The 17,029-nt window shown below is 46.5% G+C and overlaps 1 protein-coding gene across 1 annotated transcript in view; it reads right to left on the reverse strand.

The window, feature by feature from the left end:
• Positions 1 to 2,944: 2,944 nt before the first annotated feature.
• Positions 2,945 to 17,029, reverse strand: part of LOC132896382 (glutathione hydrolase 7) — a 51,922-nt gene continuing 37,837 nt past the window's right edge. Inside the window, exons 11-15 of the mRNA XM_060937161.1 lie at positions 9,130 to 9,282; positions 8,653 to 8,770; positions 8,312 to 8,449; positions 5,671 to 5,770; positions 2,945 to 5,530 (exon numbers count right to left, since the gene is read on the reverse strand). Coding sequence (XP_060793144.1) covers positions 5,355 to 5,530; positions 5,671 to 5,770; positions 8,312 to 8,449; positions 8,653 to 8,770; positions 9,130 to 9,282 — 685 coding nt within the window. The 3' untranslated portion in view covers positions 2,945 to 5,354. The remainder of the gene's footprint in view (positions 5,531 to 5,670; positions 5,771 to 8,311; positions 8,450 to 8,652; positions 8,771 to 9,129; positions 9,283 to 17,029) is intronic.

Here is a 17,029-nt window from a genome sequence, read left to right on the forward strand (position 1 = left end):
ATATTCGGAACCGCTCATCAATGACCATGAACGGATGTTACGCTAATAGCGGCGTGATTGGTATTAGGAACTTTACGACAACTGCGGTACTGACGTCAAATACGTGCCGGAAAAGTGTTGTTCTGTTTATTTCTGTTGTAGGCTGTATTTTTATTTTTTATTTTGCATTCATCAAACTTTTAATGTATTTTGTTGCTTTAGGTTTTCATATATAACCTCCAGATGAATTAGGTGACATACTGAAGATATTAATCGTGATCTATAGACAGTTACAAACGATTCAAATAAACAATTTCAACAGTGATTTTCGTCCAAACATTGACGAAAAACTACATATCCCAGAAACCCCTGCGCGTCAGCTCTGTTAGCATTAGGCTAACATTCGCTACAAGCTAGTTCATGTATGGTTTTCTGGGTGGATTTTTTTTAAGCGGAAGAAGGCAAATATTTGTTAAAAGTAAAATAGATAGAGGTCGTTATTTGTTAATTTTGGTTTGTGCAGAAAGTCGAATAGCCAGATGAGATGGCCGTACGTGATTGGTCCAGTGGCATTTGGTGATGGATGGATGGAGGGAGGGAGAGAATGAATGAATGAATGTTAACCAGACAATAGCAAGATTAATGATTTTTATATTTCTATTACAATATTAGCATATCTGTATACCAGTAAAGCAGATCTAAAAAAAACCCATTAAACCTTATAAATCTTTAAAAAAAAGGCAAGATTTCTTATTGCTGAATCTTAAGTTTGTCTGTAAAGAGGATATAAAAAGTCTCCACCCCCTCCTAAGAGGATTTTGTGACGTAAACATGAACTCAATGGGGTGCAAAATCATGTGACTACTCAGAATTAACCAATCACATCCCAACCCAGCTTCAAAAGTAATCAATGACTTGTCATCAATGAAGTTATTGCTTAATTAACCCCAAATAATAATGATCAGCTGTTCCCTGGTCCTCCAGTAGCTTACAAAGCATGCACAGGATCTGACTCGCAAAAGAATTTTAAAAAACGGTTGCTGTACCAGAATACTACAAAGACCACCATCAACAAGTGGATGAAGCGAGACACCACTGTGAGGTTACCAAGAATAGGACGTTCCTCCAGACCAAAATGGACCAGAAGACAAGAAGGAAATGTCAGGGTGGCTGCCGAGAGAGCTGCAGGAACATCTGGCAAAGTGATGCATGAGGTTTCTCAGTTTATTATCAGACAAACACGAGTAGTCACATTCAAGAGTGTTGTAGCTGTGAGACTGACGAAGCGGAGTTATCTACGTAGAACGCAAGTGGGTGATGAAGCATTACATCACTGGTTTAGACGACACTATGAAAGAAGAGAGACGTTATGTGCCATTACATCACCAGTCAGGATCATAGTCTTCTGAAAAGAAGACAGACATTACCAGTCAACATAACCCTCATTAAGCAGAGAGCAGAATGTGCAAGCGAAGATAAATCTCAAGGATTTAACAAACTAAAACAAGTAGCAATCAGACCAGCCTGTTCCACTTTCAAGCATGCCAGACATTATCAAATTCTAAAAGATGTTTCACACGCTCATCCCCTAAAAACACCATACTCAGGATGAAGCATGGTGGTGGCAGCATCACGCTATGGAGCTGCTTGTCTTCACGAGAGAAAATCATGATCATCTCCAAATACGCAATTGGTATTTTGCCACAAAAGCTACAGGCTTTAACTCTGCTAAAGAGTTGAAGATGAAGACGTTTCACCTTCCTACATGGAAAGCATGAATCCAAGTCAACGAAGGAACAGCTTCAGATCTAAATCCTATGGAAAACACGTGGAATGACGCGAAGGCCGTGCACAGAAGACTCGCTCGCAATTTATAGATCTGGAGCATTTTTGGAATATGTATTTTGAATTGTCGTGATTGCGAGATCACATTAAAAGGTGTAAAAAGATCCGACAGGCTTTATTAGTTTTCTTTTTCACATCACAAACGCTTTCACTAACAGGAGTGCAGACTTTTCATTGTACAAGTTTACTCAAAGATGAATAATAATGAATATTAAAATAATCTCAAGCTAATAATCACATGTTGTAAACGTGATGGAAATTCGAGATCATACACTTGCACAATTAAAATCTGCAAACACGTTATATTGTTTAACTTTTATCAACTGATGTTATTTAATTGCATATTAAAAAAATAATCACTCCCTGCCTTGGTGTATACACGCACCGGACACTTTATTAGGAATACCCATGAGGCCCACCTGCTGTTTTCTGCAGTTCTCTAATCAGCTGATCCAAATGCATCAAATTACGCAGATCCAAATCAAGAGCTTCAGTTAATGTTCAAGCATCAGAATGGAAAAAATTGTGATCTCACAGTGAAGTGTGACTTTCACTGTGGCATGGATGTTGGTTTGAGCCAGAATTTCAGAAACTGCTGATCTCCTGGGGTTCTCACACACCTCTAGGAGTTTATACAGAATGGTGTGAAAAACAAAAAACATCAACTGAATGAGTGAGTAGGGAGTTCTATAGGTTTGGAGAGAGAGAAAAAAAAATGCACACCTTGTTGATAAGAGAAGTCAGAGGAAAATTGAAAAGAGGAAGACTGGTTTGAGCTTTTTTTTTTTTGCTAGGAAGGATATCGTAACTCAATCACTCTACAACCGTGGTGAGCAGAAAAGCATCTCCGCATGCAACAGAACACCACGTTTGGTTCCACTCCTGCAGCCAAGAACAAGTTCCTATTAAAGTGGCCGGGGAATGTGTGTACGTGTGGTGTGTCCATAGATTCAGTCGCCTCTATAAACAAGCAAGCGGTCACTTAAACTTGACATGATTCAATTTGAAAATTTAAACAAGCAGGAAATCTGAGTAAATTAGTCTCCATCATATTTAAACAATCGCCAGAACTGTCTTTTGCACCATAAAGGAAGGAAAGTAAGGATTCAAGGTACTGTAATCACATGATATCTTTTAATGAACACGTTAGCAATGAAAAAATGCTTCATTTACTTCTAAACCAGCTCAACACTACACATTAATAAATCCACATTTATAAAAAAAAAAAAAAAATTCAAAGCAACACTATATTCTAATATTTAAAAAGAAACAGTGCAAATACAGCATCACCAACAAAATATCACATCATGCTACACAAAAAAAAACAAAAAAACAAACAAAAAAAAAACCCAAAACAGTAATTCAATTAAGAAAAAAAAAAATTCCCCAAAGAGAAACAGATCCTTCTTTAAATACAGTACATTACGTTAAATGTCTCTCATCACTCAAGATTTATCTTCAGGCTTCATGAACACACACTGCCATAAAATACCAAAACAAAACCACGAACGTGATCAATAAATAATATTCAAGAAACGTGAGAAGTCAGTCAGCATCCAGCAACATTCCAGAAAAAAACAAAATGACCACCAAGTTAAATAATTTCCATCATATCATATTAAATAACTTCAAAATAACCCAAATAATCAGCTTTGTTCTTTAAAATATAAAAAAAAAAAAAAAAAAATAAAATAAAAAACCCTTGCACGTTCATTTACAAATATAAATACAAGTTTGTCCTCAAAAAAAAAAAACCACAAGAAGCAAACCACACCCTAATATTAATATTTAGTGTATGTAAATATTGGTGGCTGTATTGAAAAGGGGTGGAGCTTAAGTTACATTACTCAGATTTGCAGGTGTGATTATGCGACATCACCGCCATGGAAATAATTTTTTGTAACAAGACGACAAAATTCATATTTTTCCATCATGATACATCAAATGCGCAACACCAGCCGTGATTTTTCTGTCTTCAGATTTTTTTTTTTTTTTACGTCACAAAACACTCGCACGTCATATCATTAGCGCCTTCACTCGCGTTACAGAAGAGAAATGCGTTTGAATTGCAATTTCTCAAAATATTCCACTAGTGAGGTCTTATCAGAGAGTCTGGATGATCATACTGAACTTAAGCTCCTCCCCTTAACAACTCTTCACTTCTGTATTGGGAAAATTCGTACGAGTGTTTATATATTTAAAAAAAAAAAAAAAAAAAGACCGGGGCTCTCCGAGAGCCTGTTCAGACCTGGTGTTAACGCACATCTTATTTTACTGGATTTGATTTGAACTGGAATAGAAACTTGAATCCTGGATTCTGATTAGTTGTGGGGGGGAAGACACCTCCCCCAAAAAAAAAAAAAAAAAAAAAAGTGTTGATTAGTTTTCTAGAGCGGCTGGTTTAGATGAATGGGAAATGTTATTTCTATAGTAACAGCTCATTCAGAGGCACCACGTAAACGGATTTTAAAGAGTGGTGATAAATGTGAAGTCATTTTATAGGTGCTATACTCTACAGGCCAGTGCAGATGCTGGGGGCGGAGCTTCATAAACATGGGCGGGAATCATAATCATGAACCCACCTAACCATAAGAGACCTGATCTGAGGTGTGTGTGTGTGTGTGTGTGTGTGTGTGAGTGAGTGAGTGAGTGAGTGAGAGAGAGAGAAAGACCAATCTTACCTACTGCACCTTTAAAATCATTTCTGTAAGGAAACATTTATGGAAGGAGTCTCCGGTGTCAGGACAGAGGAGTTTACGCTTTTACACAGGAACGAAGATGTTCCACAATATGAAATGTAACTACAAATGGATTTAAAAAAAAAAAAAAATTACGGCATTGTTCTTTGATAAATTTGGTATAGGAGAGAATTAAACACCTCATGAATCATGCGCTAGTTACGTAGTTTTCTTTCCTTTGCTTACTCAAATCATTTGGATACAAACTTTCATTAATATTTATTTTTTAACCTTAAATTTAAATCTTAATATAATCTTACATTTTTTTGATCTTTCACCAACTATACAGGATTTAAAAGGTGCAGTCGGAAAGTTTAGACTCCCCCCAAGATTAGGCGTCTTAATGATTATAATGATTCCCACCCATGTTCACAAAGCTCCGCCCCCAGCATCTACACTGGCCTGGAGTATAGTGTCTAAAATGATCGACAGGAGGCACATCCAAATGCAAACAAGCACCCCGGACAGGAAGTCAATTTTCCAAATGGACTTAATTCACGTTTTTCCAAAGGCCATGCCTTAATCCATGGTGACAGCCTTTATAAAAAAAAAAATTGCCTATTGCAGCTTTAAGTGATCAGATCACCTGAGACAAAAGTAAATACCAGGTCTGAACTGAACTGAACCATAAGCAGCCTGGGCAACATGTAGTTCAGTTACTGCTAGGTGTGAGCATGCCATGTGTGTGCATGGTTTATTCAGTGCCATTCTCCCCCAGTGTCAGTAGTGTACATTCAGCCTATGTTTGCGTTATTGCACACACCGTAGAGTGGAGCGGTGGGGGCGGGGTCATTAGGGCATGGATGTGAACATGGTGAGTGCCGAGGCGTCGACGCTGCGAGGGTCCTTCACTCCGATGATTACGTCGTTGGTTCTCCTGGTTCCTTCCACCAGCGAGATGACCTCCACCCTCTGAACATCGTGGCCTTTCTGCTCCAGCGTCTCCACATCCGCACTCTGAAACTCCGCTAGTGAGAGAGAAAGGAAAATTTCCCCTGACCTCTTTACACAGTATTGAGAAATTTCAAAATCTAAGACGTGGGTGGGGCTCTCGCTCCAGACACGCCCGTACTGCTCGGAAACAAGGGTGATGAAAGTCAGATCTCACCATCTACCAGGAGTGTGTTGGGCTGGAGCTGAGGGTGGAGCCGGCCAATGGTCAGACTGTCGCTCAGATTCTTATGCAGTGACAAGACATTCAGCAAAACCTGGAGAGACGGTAAAGAAATACTGAGGGAGTGCATTGTGCATCGTGAATTTAGCTCTCGGAACAGTTAGCAATTTCCTTACAGTGTTAAAATAAACGATGATGCACACAGGTGCAAAAATTTACATCAATTTCTCAGTGGATTTAAAAAAAAAAAAAAAAAAAAAAAAACCAAAAACAAAACCCAAGAGCGCTCTGAGAGCACAATATCCCCCGCTGGCAACTCAGCCATAACTCTGGTAAAATGCAACTGAACTGAATGAAATTACAGTATGCATATTACTGTCACACAGAATCCTGCCAGGGCGGCACGGTGGTGTAGTGGTTAGCGCTGTCGCCTCACAGCAAGAAGGTCCGGGTTCGAGCCCCGTGGCCGGCGAGGGCCTTTCTGTGCGGAGTTTGCATGTTCTCCCCGTGTCCGCATGGGTTTCCTCCGGGTGCTCCGGTTTCCCCCACAGTCCAAAGACATGCAGGTTAGGTTAACTGGTGACTCTAAATTGAGCGTAGGTGTGAATGTGAGTGTGAATGGTTGTCTGTGTCTATGTGTCAGCCCTGTGATGACCTGGTGACTTGTCCAGGGTGTACCCCGCCTTTCGCCCGTAGTCAGCTGGGATAGGCTCCAGCTTGCCTGCAACCCTGTAGAAGGATAAAGCGGCTAGAGATAATGAGATGAGAATCCTGCCAAGTTTCATGAAATTCCTACAAAAATCGTGAGAGGAGTTGATTTCAGAAGGTGAGTACCTTTCCCGGGGCGGACAGAGACATCGCCATGACAATCCCCCTTTGGGCCTTTCGGCCAGCGGGGGATAAAAATTGTGAGGGAAGTTGATTTCAGAAAGCAAGCACACCTTGATGAACTTGCCAAAGTCCAAGTTTGTTAATAATCAAGGGCATAACTCTGGTAAAATTTGCGCAAATTAAACAAAATTTCAATCTGCGTATAACCATCATACAAGAAAGCCTTTTGCCAAGTTTGGTGAAATTCATCCAAAAATTGTGAGAGGAGCTGATGTCAGAAGGCGAGCACACCTTCAGGAAATTGTCAAAGTACAAGGCTGTTAAATCAAGGGCTGGAACTCTGGGGAAAAAGTGACTGAATTTAACGAAATTACAAATATGCGTATTACCGACAGAGAACAAAGAATCCTGACAAGTTTTGTGAAATTCCTCCAAAAATTGTGAGTTGATTTCAAAAGGTGAGCACCCTTCCTGGGATGGACAGACATCGCCACAACATAAACTCCACCACCCCCCCCCCCCCCCCCCCCGGGCCCTTCAGCCAACAGGGGATAGTTAAAAATAAATAAAATAAAAATAAAAGGGGGGGGGGGGGGGGGGGACTACATACTGCAGCAAGATAAAATTGTTTTTGATTAACACACAAAAAAAAATGAACTAAACGTTTGTGCTGAAAAAAATAAAAAATTTATATACATTAGTGCTCTCAAAAATGTCGCGTTATCATCGCGTTAACTTGACTCAATTTTAAACGGCGATAATTTTATCGCGAGATTAACGCTCTGTGACATGATGTAGGTTTTTCATAAGCTTTTGAAACTGCCAGGAACTTGGAACAGAACAGAGACTTTGCTTAGAAAAACGATAGCAGCTAGACTGTAATGCCACGCCCCGCACAGCCAGAGTCCTCTGCCCTCCCCCCAAAGAACCAGCGCGGGCAGCTCGCGCTGCCGCGCCTCGGGACGAAGAGCCACGGTGCTCGGCTTAGGTTTCGTTTTCCCCATCAGCGGCTTCAGCCCCACTTTGCAGTGGCTGTGACAAGACGTGTTATACGGAGCCGTAGTAACTCGTCCCCTCAGTTTTAATTACCCGAGCGCACGCCTTAACGCAAAGTGTGCGCAGGGGTTATAACTCGTGCGTGCGCATTAATATCTCGTGCACACGCCTTAAGTCGTTCCCACGTTTTGTTATTTTTTTTATTCACCATGTCCCCTCTACGGCTCCGTAGTGTTATGCTCTGCAATTAAAAAAATAAAAAAATAAAATAAATAAATTGGTACAAAGCAAGCCCATTCACTTTATGCTGATAAGAGAATTACAAATGGTTTTTCATGTGACACAAATGTGCGATTAAATTGCGATTAATCGCGAGTTAACTATGACAGTCGCGACATTAATCGTGATTAAATATTTTAATCACTTGACAGCACTAATATATATATAAAAATCCAAAATGTTACAACTAAATCATTTTAATATTTATTAATATAGTTGATATTAAATATATTCACCCAACTATTGGAAGTATCATAATAACAAATATTGAAATTGAATCAGACATTATTTGCCCCCCAAGTTTCAACTTAATCATGGTCTTGTTTTTTTTTTCCCCCTTTAAGAATTAAAAAAAAAAAAAACCCCCACACAAACACCGTTATATTCCTGAGCTAAAAGTTAGAGATGCTCCTTAAATATAAATCATTTTAGAAACACCTTACAGCACGTTTCCTTTCACAGGCTGCTTTCCAGAAGCTACATGAACCGACAGTGAAGTAGTGTGTGTCGTGTAACGAAGCTGCTGAACCTGTGTGATGCCGCTGAGCGCGCGGTCGCCGTTAGAGGAGCCGAGTGCCACGTAAGTGCCACAGACGCCCAGCGAGGGTCTGACGGCGGTGGGCATGAGGAATGAGAGCGGCCTCTTCCCGGGCTGAACGATGTTGTGCTGGAGACGAGCAGAAACACCACACACACACAAAGAAATGTGAAACAGAATATAAAGCATGACCAATAGGAAATACTTGAAAATAAATGGGGTGTGAGACGAGCCAATCTGTAGATTTCACTGATGAATCTTAATTTAACAAAAGATTTACCTTGGCGAGTCATCATGTACAACTGTAAACAAACAAAGTGAATTCTGAGTACCGGATTGGGTGGGGCGAAGCTGTGGCTCTTATTGGGCCAGGAAAAGTCCAGAATTTGGCTGTTCAGGAGGATTCCAGAGGGCGTCACGATACGGCTGCCAAAAGGCTGATTCATGGAGCTAACCCAAACAAAACATGATTGTTAACTTTTTCAAGAATTGTAATGTAAAACATCAGCACTGTGCAATGTGTCATGAAGGAAACCGATCTAAAAGGAAGCATGTTGTTACAGAAAAACAATCCACGATGTGGTGGTGCGAAGGGGATTATTTTCCTAGAACTGCACATCTTGAAGTGCTTTCCGACTACTGCATTTAAACATTTTGTTGAAAATATTTCACGTTTTACGTCGCCATGAATGTTTTTTTCATGCTTTTCTTTTTACAGTCTGGTTTTCTGAAATCAGTTGATGATTAATCTTTGATTATGCAGAGTGTCCTATGTTCCACATACGCACACTTTCCCTCATCCCGTTTACCTCGTAACAGAGACGATGAAGTCATCAGGACCCATGACCATGACCTGGCTGACCCCCGTGCCCTCCTCCAGAGCGTAACTGGGCGAGTAGTGGCCCGGAGGGGAGGAGTGCGAGTCGTTGATCATCTGACGGAACTGAGCAGCCTGACTTTTACTGGAACACACAAACACACGGGTGTTTAACACACACACAGTCATGGAGAACAGTTTATTCCCACATCTCACCTGGATGCTGCAGATTTCTAACTAAGAACTGCTGCAGTAATCATAAAACCCCATCCTGGACTCATCCCAGGCCTCTTACACCACTACACACACGTCTATTTAACAGAAAACCTATGAGTGAGTACCGTATAAAGTGACTGAATGAGCAGATCTCATCCAAATCTTCTGGATAAGTCAGCCTTGGTTGAGTAGTTTACACTTGTACGTATGTGTGTATTATTATTTGACAGCTAATGTTTACAGCAGGGGTGTCAAACATACAGCCCGTGGGCCAAACAAAGATTCCAAACAGCCCGTGAGGTCATACGCGGGTCAGAGGTCGCAACCATGGAGCCACAGCAAACATGGTGGATCGCCCAGATCGAACAAACACTCCTATTTTAAAATAAATAAATAAATAAAACCCCAACGATTTTAAAGGAGAACTGAAGGCAAATTTTTATCATCAAAATTCTATTTCTCATTTTATTAAATATCAGAATGCATGTTTGATTGCTATTTTGTCACTGCTATAGCAAGTTACGAGTGTTTGAAATATATTACAGAGCATATCAGTCCATATGTCAAAGCAATGGGCGTAAATGAGATTCGTTGAGACCTGTGCGAGACATTGTAGGATGGAAGTAAAACGTACAGCAGAAATCAAAGTGACCAACATCTGCCAACGTTCCCTGTCTCCGAAATCGCTCACTCGTTCACTATTCCCTATATAGGGAATTACTCTATAGAGGACTATACAGTGAGCTCATTGGTAAAATTATAAAAACGCTTTCGGACACTCGTCCGTCGCGCTGGTATTTACGTCATTACTGTCGCACAGTTAAAACGTGCCAGATCAGTCGGCTAGTGGGTTTCAAAATAATAAATACATGCGTGTGTTTTTGTGATAAATCCATATTATACTGAGCGCATTTCACACATTAATCAACACAAAGTACCTGCAGCTTTCAGTTCTTTTAAATCAAGCCGGAATACTTTTTCTTCTTTGCCGCTGCATTTTATTAAATCAAATCTGAGACTTTTAATTTGATTTCTTTCAGCGGGACTGCAATGCATGATGGGATATATCGCTTTGGTTAGTGACCATCGTTGTACACTACTTTTCGTGATGCATCGTGGGACACTGGGTGCACTATATAGGGTGTAAATAATCCTCACCAAGGTTTCGGACACCACTACAAAATGGCGTCCTCACTATATAGTGAGTAGGGAGCGATTTCGGACACAGGGGTTGTCAAGACGCGCACGCCCTCTTTCGAATGCTGACGTAATCAAGCCGGAAGTTTGTTTTGTTTTGATAGCAATCAGGAAAGTTTGTTGGCAGTAATCGTCATTTAAACTCGGTTTCTGTGCAATATTTCGTTTGGAAAACAGTTTTCAAAATGGCGGCACTGACACCTGGCTGACGCTTCACGCTTCGAAGTCTCGCACAAGTCTCGTGAAGATCGCGCGGATAAGCGACGCCTGCTGTGGACCAAACGAACTAAATTCAACACGGCTACAAACCGAATACGCCGATAAGTATCATATTTAATTGTGATTAGTTGCCAATACGAGTCACGATATAAGGTTACAAAAACGGAATTGAATAACACGTTAATTAAGAAATAAAGCAAGTTTAAAAATGACTTCAGTTCTCCTTTAAGGATGTATGAGACATCTGCGCCAGAAAAGAGGGGGAAAAAAAAAAAAGTCACGGCAGAAAAGGAGAGTAAATATTGTTGGTCAGCCTTCCCGATGGAGGGCCGAAAACAAATGTGGCAGCTGAATCCAAATCTAAACCCACCTGAGAGCTTGAAGGCTCTCGAGCGCTCGCTTATGTGTCGGAGGCTGCCAGTTACGCCATGTTTGTTGCGACCTCGCTCGTTACAACGAGGATAAACTTTGGCTGTTTCCGTACCCAAGTGTAAATATTAGCACGCAGTGTTTTTCCAGCTCATTCTCCTTCACAGGTGGGTAATACAGCATGTGATTCCAGTACCTCGGGGTTATTCTAGCGCCACAGGGTACTATCCAGCTTTTTAATACGTCGACCTGGGTCACTTAGAACAAACAAAACACACTGGAATATACTTGAATATATTCCACCCTGGTGATGACGGGCGAGATCACACCCTACTGACATACTGAATGTAAATTGCTGACTGCACTCACTCATTTTCTTCATGTTTCGATGTTTTTTAAAAAAAAAAAAAAGTTGGACGTGTACTGAAATTGAACTGAATTAAAGAAACGGGACATTAGCCTTGTCGGAGTTTTACGGATTCCCTATGAAACATGATTTTGCCGTGCAGGTTTCATAGTCACCCTTTTTAAAACGAGGGTTATGTATATAACCGCGGTTCTATGAGTTTCGGATGACCGCCAGAGGCGGTGCTTTCAGCACATGGATATCCATCACACGAACGTGCAGGTCGAGTAATAGTAACAACAAAGTCACGTGTGACCTGGGTGACGTCACCCCGTGACCCCGGCATAAAAGACCGGTAAACCCAGGAAGTGACCTCTTGGCAAATCTTCTCGTGTACACTCCGAGTGACTGCCAAGCTCTGGCGGTCATCCGAAACTCATAGAACCGCGGTTATATACATAACCCTCGTTCTATTTCGTTTCTACTGACCGCCAGAGGCGGTGCTTTCAGCACATGGATGACTAATACCAACCAGGTCATGAGGAGTGCCTACCCGTACCCAGTGCTGCTGCGACGGGCCTGGAATGACAGCCGTCGCCACAGGATTATGTGGGACGACATTAAGACGGTAAAACCTGGTGAAGGTGCAGCTGGAAGCCCAGGAGGCTGCGCTGCATATGTCTGAAAGGGGCACGCCCTTCAGTGATGCCCATGAGGCTACCACGCCCCGTGCAGAGTGCGCCCTGGCAGCCGGAGGAATCGGGAAGCCACTGTGCCTGTAGGCATGTAACATGGCCTCGACTATCCACTTGGATAGCCTCTGCTTAGAGAGCGCCAGACCCCTCGACGGTCCTGTGTGGCACAGAACAGGGCGTCACTCCTACGGAAGCCCTCTGTACGCGACACGTACACCCTGAGGGCGCGAACTGGGCACAAAAGTTCCGACCTCTCACCATGGCCCGCCTCGAACGCCGCAAGGCTAAGGGGCTGGTTGACGAAGGTAGCAGAGAGGGTCTTTGGGAGGAAAGAGGGGTTAGGCCACAGGGTGACCCCACTGTCGCCGGAGTGCCACTGCAGGCACTCCCCACTGACTGACAGCGCGTGTAGTTCCCCGATGCGCCTCATCGATGTAATGGCCAGAAGAAAAGCAGTCTTCAGGAAGAGCCATGAAATGTCTGCCGTGAGCAGGGGCTCAGAACGGTGCGTCGCAGAGAGCCTGCAGCACCAATGAAGGTCCCATGTGGGTACCCGGCTCCGTCAGGGGGGTCTCAACCGGAGAGCACCCTTCAAGAAACGTGCCACCAAGGCGTGGGACCCCACGGTCCTTCCCCCAACTCTGGCATGCTGAGCAGAGATGGCAGCTGCATAGACCTTGATGGTGGCAGGGATAAGACCCTTATCAAAGCAGAGACTGGCGGAACAGTCAAATGGTCGGCAGGGGGCAGCATGTAGGCTCCTCCCCCCGAGTTAAGCACCAGTTGGAGAAAAGCCTCCATCTGTTGGCACAGAGGGCATTGGTGGGGGGTGCCCGAGAGCTTGCAATGGTATTGACCACTGCCGGCTCACAAGGACCTCGCAGGGGGTCCGGCCCTTCAGCGGCCATACCCAGAGCTGCAGACGGGCTGGATCCGGGTGCCAGATCTGCCCTCCCAGCTGTGATAGCAGGTCAGTCCCCACTGGCAGGCACCAGGGGTTGCCGTTCAGAAGTTGCAGCAACTTGGGAACCACACTCTGCCCGGCCACCGGGGGGGGCGACAAGCAGCAGCCCGTGGTGGTCCATCGCAACCCTGTGTAGGGTTGGCACGATCAGCAGCAGAGGGGGGGAGGCATACAGCAGTTGCCTCGGCCAAGCATGCGCCAGCGCATCCTGGCCCAGGGGACTGGGGCCATGGAGGCTGAACCACAGAGGGCAGTATGTCGACTCCTGGCAGGCAAAGAGGTCCACCTCTGCCCTGCCAAAACGTTCCCAGATGGCGAGAACCACCGCTGGGTTGAATCTCTATTCCCCGGGATCGGGGTCCTGGCGGGACAGCAGATCTGCTGCCCTGTTGGCAGTGCCTGGCAAGTACATGGCACACAGGCTCAAGAGATGTCGATGGGCCCACCGCAGAAGTTGGCCAACCACTTCCAAGCACTGGAGGGACTTTGTGCCTCCCTGGTGGTTGATGTGGTACACTACCGTAGCGTTGTCCGTCCGCACCAGAACGTGTCTGCCGGTCAGGCCTAAGAGGAAGTGCTGTAGGCCGAGGAACACAGCCCGTAGCTCCAGCACGTTGGTGTGCTGCGCCCGTGCAGCACCGGGTGGAGGTGGAGACCGTTGAACCACCTCTGAAGCGGCATAAGTCCAGAAGTCCCAGCGGGACCAGAGAGGAGGCTGCCGTAAGCATGCCCAGCAGGCGCTGAAAGGTCTTCAGGGCGAGTGACCTACCCCGTCCGAAGCGGCCAAGCAGTAGGCGGATGTTGTGGATCCTGGTCTGGGAGGGAGTTACCATCAACGACCTCGAATCCAGGTGCATGCCCGAGAAAGTCGTCTCCCGGCTGGGCACCAGCGAGCTCTTCTTGTAATTCACCCTGAGCCCCAGCTCTACGACATGCGAGAGCACAGTCGCGATGTTGGTGCGGGCCTGAGCTGCTGACCGTGAACAGACAAGCCAGTCGTCCAGGTAGGGCAGGACACGCAAACCCCTTGCCTGAAGTAGTGCCGATGCCGCTGCCGCACATCCGGTGAACACACGGGGTGCCAGCGGTATCCCAAAGGGCAGAACATTGAACTCGAAAGCCTGGCCCTCGAAGGCAAACCGCAGGAACTGCCTGTGGTGTGGCACAATGGGAGCATGGAAGTAGGCGTCTTTCAGGTCGAAGGTGACAAACCAGTCGCCCGCCTGGATGTGGTGTAAGACATCCACTGTACGCAGCATGCGGAACCTCATGGTCCTCAAGTGGGAATTGAGGGACCTCAGGTCGAGGATCGGGCGGATACCGCCATCCTTCGGAACCAGAAAATACCTGGAGTAGAACCCACCTTGCTGTCTCTGCCTGTCGACGGGAGAGACTGCTCCTTTCTCCAGGAGGGTGGCAATTCCCTGCCGGGGGACGAGGGACTTCCCCGGATGGCTCACGGTGGTGTTTGACCCCATGAGACGTGGTGGACGGCGGCAGAAATGGATGCGGTAACCCTCGGTGAGGGTCACCAGCACCCAGGGGTCAACGCTCTCCAGCTTTGGAGCTGTTCGCTGGAAAAGTGGCCGACCGCCGGCGCGCTGATATCAGCGCCGTCCAGAGCGCCCCCGTCGGTCACCATGGGGGCGACGAGGAGTGGACTGGGTGTAGGAGGCGGCACCGCAGGTCCGGGAGGTGGTGGGGTGGCGAAAGTCATCAACCCGTCTGGTCTCCTGGCGGGTGCGTGGCCGAGACAGAGTCGGTGTGGGCCCCCTGAAGGACTGGGCAGCATTGCCATGGTGGTGGGCCTGGCGGGGGCCAGCGAACTGCTGTTACGCCTAGATGACCTGGGCACTCCGATCCAGGGCTTGCTGAGTGGCTTCGCCAAACAGCTCCCCGGGGACAACAGGGAGAGAGTGCAGCACACGCCGGTCGGGCTCGGCCAGAGGGGACTGTGCCCGCCATATCTGCTGGCGGCCGAGGGTGAGATACGACATCAGCCGGCCCAGTTCCCGCGACGAGTAGGCAAAGGCCTGGAGCCGCGTCACACAGCTCCCGTGATGCCGCGCTCGTCCCCTCCAGCGTCTGGGGGTCCATGACCCCTGGCTGGCAGAAGGGAACTTAAATAGGGCGAGAACGCTCCAAGTAAGTAGCCCAAAATAAACTATCAGGCGGAAATAAAAAATAAACGACCGGGCGAACACACCCGTGGTCGGGAATATTAACAAGGATGGCGCCGTGCGCTACAGAACTGATAAACAGCGGCGAGAAACACCGCTTTAATTTAAATGAATGAAGACCGCTTACCTGAGCGATAACAAACCGGCCTCCAGCAGCGAGGACACGCCTCGGAGGGCTAGTCAGCTAACTCCACCGAGCGAGAGCACTCAGCTTAACGGAGTAACAAACAATACGAATATAACACACAAGACAGCCGGCCCGTGAGCAGGCCGGACCATAGGTAGGGGTGTCCTGCATTGCCGCCAGGGCCCTGCAGCGGGAACACTGCCCCCTGTGGCGGAGGCTGAAGATTCGCCAGCAGGGCCTTCATCTCCTCCAGCTCGGTGGACATCACCTCCACCTTCTGAGCCAAATCGCCCGAGCGCTTCTTTTTCGCCTTAAAAGCGAAGACGTGTGGGGGAACCCACGGCGCTTGCTGGGCCCCGCTGCTGCAGCCGACACCGTGTCCTGTCCCCCCGAGGCCCGGGGGATGTCAGACGGAGAATCCAGCCGAGCCAGCCCGGCGGTCCGCGCAGCCACGCCCAGGCACATGCAGTCTGCGCAGGCCATGTCCGTCAGCCCCTGCCGCAGGTGATCAATACCCAGGCATGAGGGGCACTCGCGGTGGCCGTCCTCCGGTTCGAGGGGGACCGGCAGTTGGCGCAGCGAGAGAGAGGTCCATGACGCCTGGCTGGCAGAAGGGAACTTAAAAAATAGGGCGAGAACACCCCAAGTAAGCAGCCCAAAATAAACAATCAGGCGGTAATGAAAAACGACCGGGCGAACACACCCGTGGTCGGGAATATTAACAAGGATAGGCGCCGTGCGCCACAGCACTGATAAGCAGCGGCGAGAAACACCGTTTAATTTAGATGAATGAAAACCGCTTACCTGGGCGACAACAAGCCAGCCTCCAGCGGCGAGGACACCGCCCCGGAGGGCTAGTCAGCTAACTCCACCGAGCGAGAGCGCTCAGCTTAACGGAGTAACAATACGAATACAACACACAAGGCCGCCGGCCTGTGAGCAGGCCGGAGACAAGGCTACACAAATAAGGCGGTTAATAATATTAACAAAGATAGGCGCAGTGCGCCACAGAACTGATAAACAGCGGCGAGGAACACCGCTTTAAATTAAATAAATGAAAACCGCTTACCTGAATGAGGACAAGCCGGCCTCCAGCGGTGAGGACACCGCCCCGGAGGACTAATCAGCTAACTCCACCGAGCGAGAGCGCTCGGCTTAACGGAGTAACAAACAATACAACACAAGACCGCCGGCCTGTGAGCAGGCCGGAGACAAGGCTATACAAAATAAGGCGGTTAATAATATTAACAAAGATAGGCGCAGTGCGCCACAGAACTGATAAACAGCGGCGAGAAACACCGCTTTAAATTAAATGAATGAAAACCGCTTACCTGAATGAAGACAAGCCGGCCTCCAGCGGTGAGGACACCGCCCCGGAGGACTAATCAGCTAACTCCACCGAGCGAGAGCGCTCAGCTTAACGGAGTAATAAATCAATACGAATACAACACACAAGACAGCCGGCCTGTGAACAGGCCAGCGGCGAGGCTACACAAAACAAGGTGGTTAATAATATTAACAAGGGTAGGCGCCGAGCGCCGCAGAACTGATAAACAGCGGCGAGAGGAACGCCGCTTTA

The sequence above is a fragment of the Neoarius graeffei genome, chromosome 13 (genome assembly GCF_027579695.1).
Source record: "Neoarius graeffei isolate fNeoGra1 chromosome 13, fNeoGra1.pri, whole genome shotgun sequence".
Lineage (NCBI taxonomy): Eukaryota > Metazoa > Chordata > Actinopteri > Siluriformes > Ariidae > Neoarius > Neoarius graeffei.